The sequence below is a fragment of the Symphalangus syndactylus genome, chromosome 14 (genome assembly GCF_028878055.3).
Source record: "Symphalangus syndactylus isolate Jambi chromosome 14, NHGRI_mSymSyn1-v2.1_pri, whole genome shotgun sequence".
Classification (NCBI taxonomy): Eukaryota; Metazoa; Chordata; class Mammalia; order Primates; family Hylobatidae; genus Symphalangus; species Symphalangus syndactylus.
Window position 1 is genome coordinate 67,117,847 of NC_072436.2, and position 16,248 is coordinate 67,134,094.

General features: G+C 50.7%; 2 protein-coding genes and 1 non-coding gene across 5 annotated transcripts in view; 2 read left to right on the forward strand and 1 right to left on the reverse strand.

Moving 5' to 3' along the window:
• Positions 1 to 549: 549 nt before the first annotated feature.
• Positions 550 to 654, reverse strand: LOC129463296 (U6 spliceosomal RNA). The gene has a single exon (XR_008651093.1). It is a non-coding gene; the product is annotated as a U6 spliceosomal RNA (small nuclear RNA).
• Positions 655 to 5,590: 4,936 nt separating this feature from the next.
• EGR4 (early growth response 4) lies at positions 5,591 to 8,383 on the forward strand. Of its 2 annotated transcripts, none has more exons than XM_055240393.2 (2): positions 5,591 to 6,129; positions 6,530 to 8,383. In XM_055240393.2, exons 1-2 carry the CDS (start codon positions 5,994 to 5,996, stop codon positions 7,852 to 7,854), a joined length of 1,461 nt encoding a protein of 486 aa, XP_055096368.1. In that variant the 5' UTR covers positions 5,591 to 5,993; the 3' UTR covers positions 7,855 to 8,383. The 2 variants fall into 2 exon arrangements, with proteins under 2 accessions (XP_055096368.1, XP_055096369.1); XM_055240394.2 differs by having other exon boundaries at positions 6,533 to 8,383.
• A 6,081-nt stretch (positions 8,384 to 14,464) lies between these two features.
• Positions 14,465 to 16,248, forward strand: part of FBXO41 (F-box protein 41) — a 30,102-nt gene continuing 28,318 nt past the window's right edge. For both annotated transcript variants that reach the window (XM_055240389.2, XM_055240385.2), the window contains exon 1: positions 14,465 to 15,114. The gene's annotated coding sequence lies outside the window, so the exon portion shown is untranslated. The remainder of the gene's footprint in view (positions 15,115 to 16,248) is intronic.

Here is a 16,248-nt window from a genome sequence, read left to right on the forward strand (position 1 = left end):
GTGCCCACTACAGGGATGTGAGGAGCATAAGGAAGGCTTCCACTCAAAAAGTCTTTGGGTGAGGAGGCCAAAGGTGGGTGGATCACTCAGGTCAGGAGTTCAAGACCAGCCTGACCAACATGGAGAAACCCCATCTCTACTAAAAATACAAAATTAGCAGGGCATAATGGTGCATGCCTGTAACCCCAGCTACTAGGGAGGCTGAGGCAGGAGAATCGCTTGAACCCAGGAGGAAGAGATTGCGGTGAGCCAAGATCGCACCATTGCACTCCAGCCTGGGCAACAAAAGTGTAACTGCATTTCAAAAAAAAAAAGTATTTGGGTGAGGTATTAAGCCTCTATATCATGGAAAAGGAAATACTAAGGCTCCGTGAAAAGATTCTCATCCTTACTGATAATTTTTACAATAAAAATTAAAATATCACTGGGATGCCTCTTTCTGCTTACCAGTTGGTCCTCACATACTGCTAGTTGGCCCAGAGATTGGAACAATCTTTTTAGAGAAATATTTAACAATATATATAATTTTAATTGTTTGTACCTTTGTCCTAAAACCAGTTCTATTTGCCCTAAAAAATTTCACTTTTTTTAAGGACCATACTAATCTTCCCTGTATCATTCCAATTTTAGTATATGTGCTGCTGAAGTGAGCATGAAATTTCACTTTTTGTAATCTAGCCTATGGCTATAGTATGAGTTCAGATCCCAGCATCATCACTAACCTGGTAAGCTTGGGCAAATTTCTTAGTGTTCCATGCTCAATTTCTCCATCTGTAAAATAGAGATAATAATAATACTAATCAGGTTGTGGTGAGGATTAAATGATGAGTATAGATAAAGCTCTCACTACCTGTCAGATAGTGCCCATAGGAAATAACATGCAAATGTTAGCTAGAATACTGTAATATTATTACCCGATCAATGAACCACTTATACATAAAAGGCTATATATAGCCAGATTCTTTATAATAGTGAAAGACAGGAAACTGTCAAGTTAAAAAATTATATTCATCTACACAATGAAATACGCTGGTGAAATTGTTACCAACACTATAGATCAACACTATAGATGGGTATCATTATCGAAAAAAATTTAAAAAAACAAGGTACAGTGTTAAGTTAGTTACAAGAGTACATATAGTATGAAAATGATGTAAATAAGAATGATGATGATAATGTGATTGTTGACTAAATGGATGTTGCATGAATATGCATGAAAAAAATCTATAGGAATCAACCTAAAACGTGTTCGTGTGTGTGTGTGTGTGTACAGGATAGTGAAAGGTGTTCTCGTTCTTTGCATTATAATTTTTAACATTTGTTTTTTTCAATAAGCCTGTTACTTTTGTGGGCATTAAAAATAATAGCCATACTCATAATCATAATAATGACCCAAACCACAAACTAATGATGGGCCATGAGCAGGGAAGAGAAAAGAGACAGAGAAGGACCCTGACAGTTGGCCTCTTGCCTCAGGGGCCAATGATCACACTACTTCTGCCCTAGTGGCTGTGGAAGCCCAGGGGCACTGCAGAGGTCTTGGGAGTGGAGCTGGGCACTGCAGATGCTGCAACTGGATGCAGACTTCATCTCTGCTGCGGCTTCACTGGCCATGTTTTTTGTTACTCTGATGGCTGGTCCTGCCTCTGTCCCTGCTTTTAAATAAATCCTTTAGGAAGAAAAAAAAAAGAGGGAGTGGAGGGAGGGGGTAGGAGAGAAGAGAGGAGAGGAAAGGAAGGAGAAGAAAGGAGAAGCAGAGAGGAAAGAGGAGTGAGAGATGCAGTGCCCCTGCATCTCCATGGCCCCAGGAAGTGGGACATGGAAGTGTTCCTCAGCTCTCGCTGTCAGGAGTCGCCATGGAGACAGAGTGCTGGCCTCTTCATGATTAATACTCCCAGGCAGCTGTCTTCTTGGAGTCTTTTAAAATATATACACTATTATTTGAACACACTGATATTTAGAGCAGAAAGATCAAGGTAGGGTGTGGAGGAGGGAGCAGTAGCATAACCAGAACTATGACAGGGGCTGAGCCCTCCCCAGAAGAGAGAGCAGGGAGGCTGCCTCTACCCTCCCTCTGCCCCTCCCCACCTCCTTCCCTGGATTCAAAGCTTCCAGTCTCATGCACTGCAGCATCAGCATCTGAAGGGCCAACCCAGCACCTGACACTGGGCTGTGCTCAATGAATATTTGATGAATGAATTTCTTCATTCATTAATTCATTCAGCAAATGTATGTTCAGTGCTTGTCTAGAAAGTGATTCTCCTTTGCACCTTTTCCCATGGAAATAGAAAATTCGCTCTCACCTTCCCCAAGATCACACACACACACACACCCCAACAACTTACACAACAGCTCCAAAGAACCTTATATGTGCTACTTCTCAGTACTAGTTGTGACCCCCCGTTTTCCTATCCATGGCCATCACTCCAGGGAATTCTTGCAGGGATGGGCACCAGCCAGCTCAAGTTTGCACATTACATCCTATTTGAAAGCTACAGGGAGAGCCTCCATCTAAAGCCATCTAACAGTGAATCCTTTTGTAAAATTAATTATCTTTTCCTAAATTGTCTTATAGAGTAGGCTAGCCTGGACTTGACTCTCCGCCCTACCACTGAATAGAAGTGTGGTGTCGATCAAGTCATTTGACCTTTTTGAATCTGTTTCCTTATCTGTGAAATTGGTCTCTAATTCCTTACTCCATAGAACTTTTGTGGAGATTGAATGATAAAATATTTGTAAAATGCTCAATGTATGTGATTTCCCTTTTTTCGCTTGTGTACATTTGTGTTATATTTGAAGTGTGATTAAAATGGAGCTCATAGATCTAAGCTCCTCTCTCTTCCTTCCCTTCCTAAAGACCTTTATTTTATCTGGGCCCAGAATATCTTTGTAAGCTGTTAAAATGTAGGGAGAAGAAGGGACGAGCTGGGAAGAACTACAAAATGCTCAGCCCGCTTTATATTCCCTCCCAGTCCTCAAAGAGCCAAAGGCAGATGTAAATTGCCCTCCAGAGGTAGCCATCCTCTGTGCCTGTGAGTGTGTGTATGTGTGTCCATTGGAGGTAAGTAGCATAGACATGGGGTGTGAGCCATCCCACACCCAGAGCACAAGCTGTCTCTTCCCTATCTCCTTTCCTAATCACTCCTACCCACCCCCAAGCCCTGCCCCCAGGTCTGGCCTCTAACACAAGAAACTTTGGTGACTTGGACCCTTGTCTTAATACAGACCTAGTCCGACAGCCCTTGGCAGAGAGAAGCAATGGCTTGGCAACTCACCAAGAGAGTAGGGGAATTATCTGTGACTAAAAAGGAGGAGGAATGCTGTGGCAGAGGGAAGAACAGCAGAAGGGATGGGCAACCTGGGGCTGACCAATCTGGCCCGACGGGGCGACCTGGGGAGACCTGGACACCAGCCCAGTCAAACTCCTCCCCTCCTCCTCCCTCTCAGGCAGTAGGATGCCAGAGTGGATTTGAGACATGTGTGCCCTGCGTGTCTGTTGTGGGCTCACCTGGCCTTGGCAATGCATTTGGATTATAATCAAACCCTGGATCTGAAATAGAGTATAAGGAAAATCGTGCTTGGTGTGTCCAATCTTTACAGACATCTGCTGGGTTTCTGCATTTCCTACATGCTCATATATGTGTTACTAACACAGAACCATAGCTATAGCCATTTAGTAAGACACACTGCAAGTTCATGACCCTGTGAGAACCTTTGTATGATTTGTGGACTTGAGGAGAAGATGCATACAAGTGTGTCAGCATATATTTTGCAGGTGATTGTGTGAAGGGACATATTCTGTGAAAACACTTATAAGGTCACTGTGGGATGAGGAGTGGGCACCTAGTGCTGGAGATGGGGCTCAGGATCCCAGCAGACATAAAACCAAAGTCTACCTTCTGGCCTGTAATAGGCACTTAAGAAATGAATACTGAATGAATGAACATTGAGAAACTGAATGAATGGATGTTTGGATAATGGACATAGGGTGAAAGGACTGAGAATGTGGTGGGGTTTGGGCATTCTTGGGCTCTCTCTCTCTCGAAAAGGAGGGTACAGGGGTGGAAGAGAGGCTGGGGGCTATACTGCCCATGATGCTGAGTCCGCCACCCCCAAAGGGCTTTGTTTCTATTTGGAAAAAGGAGAGAAGGAAGGAGGAGCCCTAGACCTGCCCACCTTACCCTCCAGCACACAGGGTCTCAGGAATTGATGCTCTTCATAAAGAAGAACATGCTATTCCATGTATGTATTTAATCCTTCCCCCCATGTATTTATTTAATTTGGTTCCAGAAAGGAGTTAAGTGAGCCATAATACAAAATAAAATAAACATTTTAAAAAGAATGAGAGAATGAGACAGAGGGAAAACCACAGCAGAAGAGAGATGAGACTAGGAGAGTAGGCAAGCTTCTTTGTTGGAGTTGGCTCTGATGTTTCTGCAGCCAAGATTCACAGCCTCCTTAAGGCTAGGATTTTTTTTTTCTCAAAAGAAGCCCAATTATTTCAAGTACTGATTCCAGGGAGATATTTCCCGTGGATTCCCTGTGTGTTTCTGGGAACAACATCCTTAGAGTGAAAGTCATTTGTATGAAGGCAGAAAAAATGTTCTGCAGAAGCATCTCATACCCTGTGGGTGAGGGAGGAGTGAGCAGGAATTGGCCCTACTTTTCTGGAAGACAATTTTCCAGTTGTCTATCAAAATTTTACATATACTTTGGCACATAATTACACTTGTTGGAATTTATCTCACAGACACATTCACATTTATATAGTCAAGGATGTTGACTCCAACAACATTGGTATAAATAAAAAGTTGGAAACTGCCTACATGCTCATGGATAGGGGACAAATCGACAAACTCAAGGTCCTCCCTTACAACGGAGTACTATACAGGCTTGAAAAAGAATGACAAGATCTTTATGTCAGGACATGGCACAATATCTAAGTTATTTCAAATGAAAAAAATAATAATAATATTGCAGAACAATGTGTATGGTTGGATATACATAAAATTCTGAAAGAATACTCAAGAAACTTAAATGTGGCTACCTCAGGAGTTAGGAATGAAGGTAGGTGGAGAAGAGGGACTTTTACTTTTCAATTTAGAATATACCCTGTTGTGCTAGTTGACTTTCCTCCTACTATTAACAAGTATTACAGTCCTTTTTAATTTAAATTATTTTTCCTAGCACAAATTAAAAAAAAAAAACTTAAAATGGAAAAACACACAGGCGTGAGCAAAAGAAATGAATGGCAATAATCTCTATGGTTTACTCAGTGCGCCTGGACGTTTATGTGCTCTCAGTTTCTCTCCATAGGAAATGCACAGGTGAGAAACTGACGTTAAGGGGGATTCAGTGTCAAGCTAAGAAGTGGCAGAGGGCAGATTCAAACCCAACACGGTCCTCCCCTGCTGCCCCTCGGCCTCTGCCTCCAGGTGGGAAGCGCATATACCGGACGGTCGGCCCGGGGAAGCGCAGCGCCCTAGACGAGCGCATCCGCGGTCCCGGCGCACACAGGGCTCTACGCTTTGGGAGCGCGCGCGCACGCAGCGGCGCGAGCCTGGCGGCGGCGGCGACAACAACAACGTCACAGCTCGAGCTTTCCTTTTCGGGAGTCCCCGGCACACATCCTGTGTCCATGTTTGGGCATTTACGTCACGGCAGCAGGGCCGGGGCCTCCCAAAATGGCAGTGGCCCGGGGAGTCGGAAGCCCGGAGCCAGCGCCGCCGCAGCTATATAAGTGGGGGGGCTGTGGGTTGGGGGAGCCCGGCTGCGCTTTGGAGAGGTGAGGAGCCGCCGCCCGAGGTCGGTGCGGGCGAGCGAGGGCACCGCGGCTCCCCGACTCGTTTCCCAGAGGTGAGTGCCCGAAGCCAGGAGCCCGGGCGCCTAGGTTTGCGCGCTGCGGGGAACCCCTACCGCCAGCCTCCCCGCCACCCGCGCGCCCCCAAGCCCAGCGGGCGAGGCCCCGGGCGCCCCACAGCCGGCGCCGCGCCATGCTCCACCTTAGCGAGTTTTCCGAACCCGACGCGCTCCTCGTCAAGTCCACTGAAGGCTGTTGCGCCGAACCCAGCGCTGAATTGCCCCGGCTGCCTGCCAGGGACGTTCCCGCGGCCACCGGCTACCCTGGAGGTAAGGAGGGCGAGCAGGGGTGCTCAGACGACGACGGCGCAGCGCGGGGGCGCACCATACCTGAGAACCAGGAGGGACTGGGACACTGGAGCTATGAGAATAGGGGCGATGGGAAGCTTAGGAGTCCTGGGGTGCGCACCCCCATTCCCACCCACACTGGGCCGCCAGCGCCTCCGCAGGAACCTGTGCGGTTATCGGAGCGCCCTTTTGCCTGTGCACGTGTGTTTTGCGTGTGCATGTTTCTGTGTGCTCCTTGGGACGTATGCGGGCCCCTGCTGAATCAGAATGTGCAAAAGGCACTTTGTGTATATCCGTGGGCACCAAGAGTTTCGTAGGTAGGGGCTGTGGACTCAGGTGCACCCTTTGATGTGCCCAGAGCTGATTCCTGCTCCCTCCTCAGCAGGCGACTTCTTGAGCTGGGCTTTGAACAGCTGCGGCGCAAGTGGGGACTTAGCCGACTCCTGCTTCCTGGAGGGGCCTGCGCCCACACCCCCTCCCGGCCTCAGCTACAGCGGTAGCTTCTTCATTCAGGCAGTGCCCGAACACCCGCACGACCCGGAGGCACTCTTCAACCTCATGTCGGGCATCTTAGGCCTGGCACCCTTCCCCGGTCCAGAGGCAGCAGCGTCCAGATCCCCGCTGGATGCCCCTTTTCCTGCGGGGTCCGATGCCTTGCTGCCGGGTCCGCCGGACCTTTACTCCCCGGATCTGGGCGCTGCCCCTTTCCCAGAGGCGTTCTGGGAGGCCTCGCCTTGTGCGGGTGCCCCCTCGCAGTGCCTGTATGAGCCTCAGCTCTCCCCGCCCGACGTCAAGCCCGGCCTCCGGGCGCCTCCCGCCTCGCCAGCGCTGGACGCTGCCTCTGCCTTCAAGGGTCCCTACGCGCCCTGGGAGCTGCTTTCTGTGGGGGCCCCAGGGAACTGTGGGTCACAGGGAGGCTACCAGGCCGCCCCGGAGGCTCGTTTTCCCGCAATAGGGACCAAGATTGAGGACTTGCTGTCCATCAGCTGCCCTGCGGAACTGCCGGCCGTCCCAGCCAACAGACTGTACCCCAGCGGGGCCTACGACGCTTTCCCGCTGGCCCCGGGTGACTTAGGGGAGGGGGCTGAGGGCCTCCCTGGGCTCCTGACCCCTCCTAGTGGGGAGGGAGGGAGTAGCGGCGACGGCGGAGAGTTTCTGGCCAGTACGCAGCCTCAGCTTTCCCCGCTGGGCCTTCGCAGCGCCGCCGCGGCGGACTTCCCTAAACCTCTGGTGGCGGACATCCCTGGAAGCAGTGGCGTGGCTGCACCACCCGTGCCGCCACCGCCGCCCACCCCTTTCCCCCAGGCCAAGGCGAGACGCAAGGGGCGCCGCGGCGGCAAATGCAGCACGCGCTGCTTCTGCCCGCGGCCGCACGCCAAGGCCTTCGCTTGCCCGGTGGAGAGTTGTGTGCGGAGCTTTGCGCGCTCCGACGAGCTCAATCGCCACCTGCGCATCCACACGGGGCACAAACCCTTTCAGTGCCGCATCTGCCTCCGCAACTTCAGCCGCAGCGACCACCTCACCACGCACGTGCGCACTCACACCGGCGAGAAGCCCTTTGCTTGCGACGTGTGCGGCCGCCGCTTCGCGCGCAGCGATGAGAAGAAACGGCACAGCAAGGTGCACCTCAAGCAGAAGGCGCGCGCCGAGGAGCGGCTCAAGGGCCTCGGCTTTTACTCGCTGGGCCTCTCCTTCGCTTCTCTCTGAGCAAGAGATGGGTTTATGGGTTGGGGCGCCTCCGTTCGGCGCGCACGAGATCCGGGCCGTTCCCCTCCCCGCTCTTCTTCTAACTCCTCCTCGCACGCCCGAGGGCCGGCCTCCGGTCCCGCTTCCAGTTTTCTTGAAGCGCCAGCCTCACACGCCCTATTCAGCACCAGCTCCGCGGACAGTTCCCGCGGTCCAGGCGCTGTCTTCCTTGTCAGCCGCGCTTTGGGGGGAGTCTTCTGAGACCACCCAGTGAATAGGCACTACCCTGGGATTCAAGACAGTCTTTTGTAACTGGCACACGCCCCACGCCTTCCTCTATAACCCCCAGAGACAGGCTGGGGCAGCGCCAAGGCGGTCTCGCGCGGGACTTTGTACAGCAGTGTCTTATCCAGCAGCCATTGGATGTAACGTTTTGCTTTGGGGTTTTTTTTCCTTTTGTTGTTGTTAATTTTTGTAAAGCAGACGCTACTCTCAAGCAGTTGACGAAACTGTTTATTTTTGCAATTAAAATTATTGTGCTAAAAGCTTACTGAATCTGCCATGTAAGCTCCTGACCCTTCCCCTCAGCTTCTCCACCAGGACCATATGTGCCAGAAGATAAAGGAGATCCCCACGCTCATGGGGTACAGGCCCTGAACATATTACACACCCACTGTCAGGCACACCTGCCAGGAACTGCGGCACAGAGTAGGCATTCAATAAATGTGTATTGGATTAATGAACGAATTTAATCACAGCTCATCTAAGGGCTGGAGGTGTTTCTGGAACTTGAAAGTGGTTAAAAGGCGTAGGTGTTCAACATTATGTATATATTATTCTCCTTAATCCTCGCATTCCCAAATAAAGCAGGCATATACCTCATTTCAAAGATGTGGAAGCAATGTAGATAGCTTGCTGGAACAATGTAGTTAGCCCAGGCTAGGAACAGACAGGTCAAACAAATCTGTCCAACTTCAAAGCCAACCCTCATTTTCCAACCCCAGAATGGAGGCACCTAAACTTAATAGCACTGATTGGAAAGGCTTCCTACCAGAAGGCGAGAAACAGGTTTGGCAGCTAGAGGGAGCTCCAGGCAGTAGCGACAGCAGCAAAAGGCTGCAGTATTTTGGTGCTGTTTGTGAAAGCCCGGAGTGTTCAGTGTCACAGAGGCTCCAGACAGTATCTATGCATCTGTTCAAGAGTCACATGATGTCAGGACCCAAAGGGTCTCAGCATTTAGCTAGAGCACACCTGAATATAGGTAGGAGCAGGCACTTGCCAGAGACTCATGGTCACCTTAGTTGCTCTTCCCACAAAAAGGATCTTCTCCAGGTGGCATCAGTCTACTTACCATTCAGCCATGCGCCTGCCACAGCCACTTTTCTCCAGCTGTCCTTCCAAGTGAACTCTTCATGGCTTTGGGATCAGAGAAAGGCTAGGAGGGTGATGAGGAAAGCATGACCTTGTAACGGTGAAGGTGGCCCCTTTTTACTCTTTGAACTCCCCACCCAAAGCTTTTCCACTCTTTCTGGCCAACTTGGGCAGACCTTGGAGCATAAAAAGGCTGCTGTGCTCTTCATCTCTCTGCTCCAATGACCCCTCTCTGATAAGGAAGAAAGAAGGCCTGTGTCTGAGGACTTCATTCTTTTCTCTTCTGAGCTGAGCTGTTCTTGAATTAAGAGAGCTTACAGCCCTATGATGCCAGATCAAACCAGCTTCTGATCCTCTTGCTTGTTTCTTCACCCCTTCACTCTCAGATATGCTCACCCTCCACCCCACAGTCCAGCTGACGAGAGACAAAATGATCAACTCAGAGAATTCCATCCTTTTCTCTCCCCAGGTGTTAAGTGCTTTCATGTGGCCAAGTATCTTGCATCTAAGAAACTAATTTGTGGTAAAGGATTTAATATTACCTCTTCTAGGAGAATTAACATTTTAGAACAGTAGCCTGCAGAGGGCAATGTTTAACCCTATGAAGAGGCTCAAATTGTGGGTTGTCAGGCACTGTGATAAGCGGTAGATTCATAGAGACACAAGATAATGATGACCCTCATTGTCTTACTATTTAAGTCACCACACCTTTCACTTATTAGGCATGGGCCACCTGACTTCACTTTTCATGAAGAGTAGGGCAAGAAAAGCATAATGGCCCATATTTCAAGCAACTGGTCCCAAACCACACAAGCTGAACAAAGGAGGAAATGCAGACAGTGGGTGGCTGGCCTCTGATCACCCCTATCTTGCCCTCTCCAGCAGCATTCCAGCAAGTGCTATCAGCTCTATTATTCTTATCCTCACACCCACCTAGGCCTAACATCACTGATGAGAAAACTGAACCCCAAAGAAGTGACTTAGTAGTAGTCCTGGTACCAGAGGCCAGTCTGGCTTTATAACTCCTAGCTGAGAAGTTCCTGCTATGTCCCAAGGGACACTGCTCCCATTTATTGGAGCTTCCCCTAGGGATTGTGAGGGATGAGAATGTTAGGCTAGAGATGGAAAGAATTAAAACCAAACAATCTGAAAATCAATCCAAACCCAGGACCCAACCAGAATTGGAGACCAAAGAGCTCATTTTCCTTATTTGCTCCTCTTTTTCAACTGGTCCTCAAAACAGTGTTTTCCTGGACCAGTTCTTAGCTCTCTTCTTTCCTATTTCAACACTTTCCTTACAGAGTGCATTCATTGCCAGGCCTTCAGCTATTATTCCTACGTAGATGGCTTCTAAGTCAGACAGCCCCATGGTTCTAATGAATATCCCCATATGGATGTCCCACCACCATTCCAAATACAGTCTTCTAAAATCAAATCACCCTTCCATATTGCTGGTAATAGCAACATTATTTGATTCCCTGGATTCATCTAAGTAACTACAGCTCTGTGGGATTCACTTTTGCTTCTTCCCACCCCACACATCCAGGCTGTCACTTAGACTTGTTGAATCTTATTGTAATTCTTCAGGGTCTTCTCTACTCTCATTCATGGTACATTGTTCCAGGTTACGCATTATAATCTTTAGCTTGTGAGCTCAACTTCAGTGGGGATTTACTTGGGCAGCAATACTCTGTGGCCTTGGGTGATGGTATGTTTCTCCTGAGCAGTTTCCTGTTTGCTTCTACCAGGCACTCCAAGAGTATCACCTGATGGATACCAATCTTTTGTTAATTTCTTGGCTTGAGGTTCTTGTAACATGCAGATGTTTTGAGTTCAAAGTCCAACTCAAGTAGTTATAAATTCTCAGAGACAGTTCCCGCTTCTCTAACCAGGACCCAGGTCGGGACAAACAAGCAATATGCCTCCCCTCCCATACCTTCTGGGGTTAGTCACAGCACATCTCATGCTTATATTTCTTGGTCTCAGTCCCCCTATTTTGGTCCATGTAGATTTTTTTCCCTCTCTTGCAAGCTCAGCTAAGCATTTCAGGAGATGTCTGTTACATTTTATGAAGCAGTCCACATATTTTGTAGCAAGAGAGTCTTTGGGCTATCTAGTCAACAATGTTGTTGAAAACTGAAGCCAGATGATATTAATTCTTCTGTTAAAATATTTCCCACATTCATCCTCTCTGTGCCTATTGCCAGCACCTTAGTCCATGCCACTGCCTCCATATACACACATACCTTGGCTATGTCAATTTCATAGAATCACATAATAGTGTTGCAGTTGGAAGGAGTTTGTAAGAACTTCCTGTCCAGGCCAGGAATGGTGGCTTATGCCTGTAATCCCAGTACTTTGGAAGGCCAAGGCGGGTGGGTGGCTTAAGTCCAGGAGCTCAAGACCAGCCTGGGCAACATGGCAAAACCCTGTCTCTATTTTTTTTAAGTATTTTTTTAAAAAGAACATCCTGTCCAAACCCACACTCTATAGAAGAGAAAACTGAAGCCCAAGATGTTGGGGATTTTCTGAAGAGCACACAGATAATAAGAGAATGAAATGGGCCTTGAACCTGGGCCTTCCAGTTCCAAGACCAGTGCATATCTAAATATCCACTCACTCCACAGATACTGAGTGCTACTACATGCTGGGCCAGTGATTCCCAACTATTTTACTTTCTGGGGCACCTGAGAAATTCGACACACACATCAGTAACAGAGGCTCACTCAAGTCCTGATTCTCACACCGGAAAGGTGGGAAAAAGTAATACAAATCTTGATGAGGTGGGATATGGGGGGGAGTTTGAGAAAGCAACCCAGAATGTTTGCTATTTTCTCCCTCTTCACCCCAACTCCTGTACCCTGTTTAAGACAAGGCTACAGTATGCCAAACTGCTTCCTGTGGTCCCTCTGCCTCCATTATGCCTCTTTCATTCCACATTACCCAGCATTAATGATGAAAATTTCCTAATACACCATTCACAACAAACAAGGGCTTTATCCCAAACTGACCAAGGTTTCCACCCTCCTATAAAAAAAATACCTATTTTTCACCCTTGCTGTCAAAGCCCTCTATATCTGATCCAAATTCACCTTCCAACCTCCTCTGTCATCTCTCCCTTTGGGCTTTGCTCTGCCACCTCCCTTCCCCCACTAGTTATCCAAATGCTCCCACCCTTGAGCACCTTCAAGGGCAGAAACGTCGTTTGATCCACATGTGTGGTCCCCATATCACCAAGTCTAACATGAAAGTGCTTAATTATTGTGTCAATTAGTTGAACAACAACAAAAAAAACCCAAAAGGAGAAGAAGGGAAACAGAAAGGGGAAGGAGGAGGGAAGGAAGGTAGTTGGAGAGCATGAAGCTGGCAAAGAGAGAGGGAGGAGAAAGGATCAGGAGGGAAAGATGGGAAAAAGCAGGACTGAGGACCGAGTCTGCAGCGAGGGGCCCTGATAGGCACCATAGGTCTCATGAGTGGGTCTACACCTCTGGCTAGTCTGGGTCTTTCCAGCTCTTGCTGAGCCCACAATTCTCTGCCTCAGCTCTGGGACCCCAGAGGTGTCTCCGTCACTGAGCTCTCTCTCTCTTTTGGTTTCTCTGGTTCACATGGAGTGGGATTCAGTTTAACATTTTTAGAACTGTGGTTCCCATAACAACCAAGCAGGAACTGTTGTCTGTGAAATGTAGCATGGGCACACATGCGCACAAATACACATGCATACATTCACAGACATGTGCACACATGTGCACACGTGCAAATACACACGCGTGAACTCTTACCCACACACATGCACACATGCATGTGCCCACAGATACACACATGCGCCTATGTACACTTGCATATGCACAAGTGTACACCTGCATACACACACATATCCACACATACTCATGCACACATGTACAAAAGCACACACATACATAGCCATGCATGTCCCAAATTGTTTTGACACATTCACAGGATGCACAGAGTGAGGAGAAACATCACAACAACAAGGGTGAAACCAAGACAATATACGGACATTTTTGGCCATCTGCAAGAGCAGATGGATTTGGGGAATCTGCATTTTGACACGTGAAGGTCCAGTGGACTTTATTATAGCAGAGAAGGCAAGAGGGCATTGTGGTTGAGCATAGACTTTGGAGTTTGATGACCTGAGTTCAAGTCTTGACTATGCCATTTGTTGAGCTCTGAACTTTAGTGTCTTCATCTGCAAAGTGGGGATAATAATAATATTAGGAAGAGTAAATGATATGCATAAAAATTATTAGCATGATGCTTGGTGCCTGGTTAATAGGAGCTGTTATCGTTTGGGTATTAGGAAAAGTGATTTCTCATTTGTCCAATCTCAGAAGACTTCCTCGAGGAGGAAAGAAATTCAGGAGCTACAGAGAGGAAGAGAAGATCGAGAGAGGGGGAATTCGACCTGATTGGCCACTGTGCAGCCTCTGTCCTTATTAAATTTGCCATTCCCCCAAAGCCACTGACAAGTTTACAGATTATCCTTCCTGATACTGAATGTCGCAATGCTTCTGCCTTCACAGGAATGGGATGGGGATCAAAGAGAGTTCCCATGAGCCCCAGAGTTACTAGAATCCTGGGACTAAGTTGGGTTTCTGCCCTCCTGCAACCAGACTGCCCCTCAAGGCACATGTGCACAGCCCTTCCCAAGCACCACCCTCAGGCTGAAATAACACTTCCCCCTTTTCTCATCCAAGCCTCAGCTCTGCTCTGGCCTTGGTAGCCTCCAAACCCTGTGTGGTTTCTCAGCCCCACTGCAGCCCTGTGGACTTCCTCCAAGCGCACGACAGCCAGACTGTTTCTGCCTCACCAGCATGGTAGGCCTTAGGCCAAAGGCGGGGCCCTCTAGGAGCTCCACTCCCAAGAAGCCTGGCTGCTATCTTAGCCAAGTGGTGGGAGTGGATAGGAGGGAACCAGGGACCTGGAGGCCTTTTCCTCCTCCTCTAGGTCCGGGATGGGATTTGTGATGGGTACACGTGTTCTTAGGCGGCTCTTTAAGAGCAGAATTGGGTCGCCAGATGGGGTCCGGCAGCAGCTCCGCCAGTTCCCTAGGAATGCCCAGAGGGGATCATCCCAGGCGGTCTCCCCGGAGACCAAGCGTCTGACCCGAGGTCGCCGAGTGCACGACCCAGGCGCGCTGCCCCTGAGGCCGCTTAGGGACCGTGGCTCATGTCTCAGGAGTAGCGCCTGCACCCGCCCCCTTCCGGATTCACAGAACCGCCCACCCCCGGATTTGCCCCCGCGTGGAAGCAGGCCCAAGCCAGAGTGCTAGGGTTAGGGCGGAGAGGCTCTGATTCAAGGTGGGCAACAGAAGCCACAGCTGGAGGTGCCCAGGGCGGGGAATGCACTGGGCGGTGCCAGGAGCCGGGAAGACTGGGACCCGGGAGGAGCCCGGCGCGAGCCATCCCTGCACCCACAGGGCGGTGCCTAAGACCCCTCCCCCATCGAAACCACCTTGAGCGGAAAACGTGGGGTCCCGGCGCAGCCGCTTCTGGGCGCATCTGCCGCTCCCCAGCTCGCTGGAGAGCCCGCCCCGGAGGAGGGGCCGGCTCCGCCCCACCTCCGTGCTGCCTCCCTCCCCCTTCCCTTGCTTTCCTCGGGCCGCGCGCCCCCTCCTCCCCCTCCTCCCCCTCCTCCTCCTCCTCCTCCTCCTCCTCCATCCTTCCTCCCGCCGGGTTCGTGCGCCCCTCCCGCTGCGACTGGCTGGGAGGCTCGGCCGCCCCCGCCCCGAGAGGGAGGCGGGGGCGCTAGCCGCGGCGGCCACCCGAGGCTGCGGAGGGGAACGAGATCCGAGGCCCCGAGGCGGCCCTGCGTCTGGACCGGGCACGCGGGGGCTCTTCTGCGTCCCCAGCCCTGGGCCGCTGGGCCTGGCCTCGCCGCGGGGTGGAGGAGGTAAGGGCGAGTCGCGGGCACGCTGCGGGACTGCTCCCGGAGAGGGAAGGAGAGAGGACCCCAGCCACTGTCCCTTCTTCCCCTTCCTTCTCCCTCACAGCCCTCCGGAGGCCCGCGAGGCCGCCCAACCGGGAGGGATTCTGGGCAGGCCAGACCAGAGGCAGGGAAGGGGTTAATTTAAGAAATTAAAATCAGAACGTTTCGAGACCAGGCTTCCCCTCCCCCCTCTCGCCTGTCGCTCCCTGAGCCAGGTTTTGGGGCGGGGGCGGGCTCCAGAACCCCACTGGGACTCTGGACCTTGGAGAACAGGGGCCAGGGGGAGGGGGGAGGGGAAGCGCCCTGAAACCCCAACCCTCCCTACCGGCTTCTGAGGGGCTGGGGGAGGGGCCTGGTGTTGAGGCCTGGCTGGGCACCTGTGCGGGTGTCTGTGCGTGCCGGTGTGCACGTGTGATAGTCTGGAGGTGTGCATGTGTGTGCACGCATGTGTCTGTCTCTTCGCATCCAGTGCCTGTACTGGTGACAGTGCTCACAGTGTCTCTGAATGTGTGCGCCCCTCCGCATTGCTTTGCGTGTGTGTGTGTGACACGGGGCCTGTGTGCACTGCCCACAGTCGGCCAGCGAGTACTGTGTGGGCCTGCTCTCTCCTTAGGTCTCTCTGCGGCGAGGGGCCCAGATGGTTTTCTGGGTGTGGGATCCAGGTTCTGGAGCCTGTGTGTGACCTTGGGAGGTGTGTGCCTGTTTGCAGGAGCAGGAGAGTAAGGGAGGGCTCAGAAGAGAAAAAGCAGTGCCAGGGCTGCTAGAAGGCAGAGGACTGGATGCATTGACTGACCCCTGAGGGTCTTCACCAGGCTGGCGTGACTACTCTGGGAGGTATACATGTTGGGGCCACAGCCACAGGTGTGGAGAGCCAGAGCCCCAGCCTTCTTGGGGGATTCAGAGGGATTTATAGAGGCAGTGGACATTCCTTTACTCCCCACCCACAGGGGCCTAATAGGGGTATAATGGGGACAACTCCGGCTGCTTCCCCCATCCTTAGGATACCTCCACCTGCTGGCAGATGCCTCCTAAAAGTACCGAGCTTAGAGCTTCATTTCTTTGGTTTGTAAATCCATCTGTTAACATCCAAACCTTCCT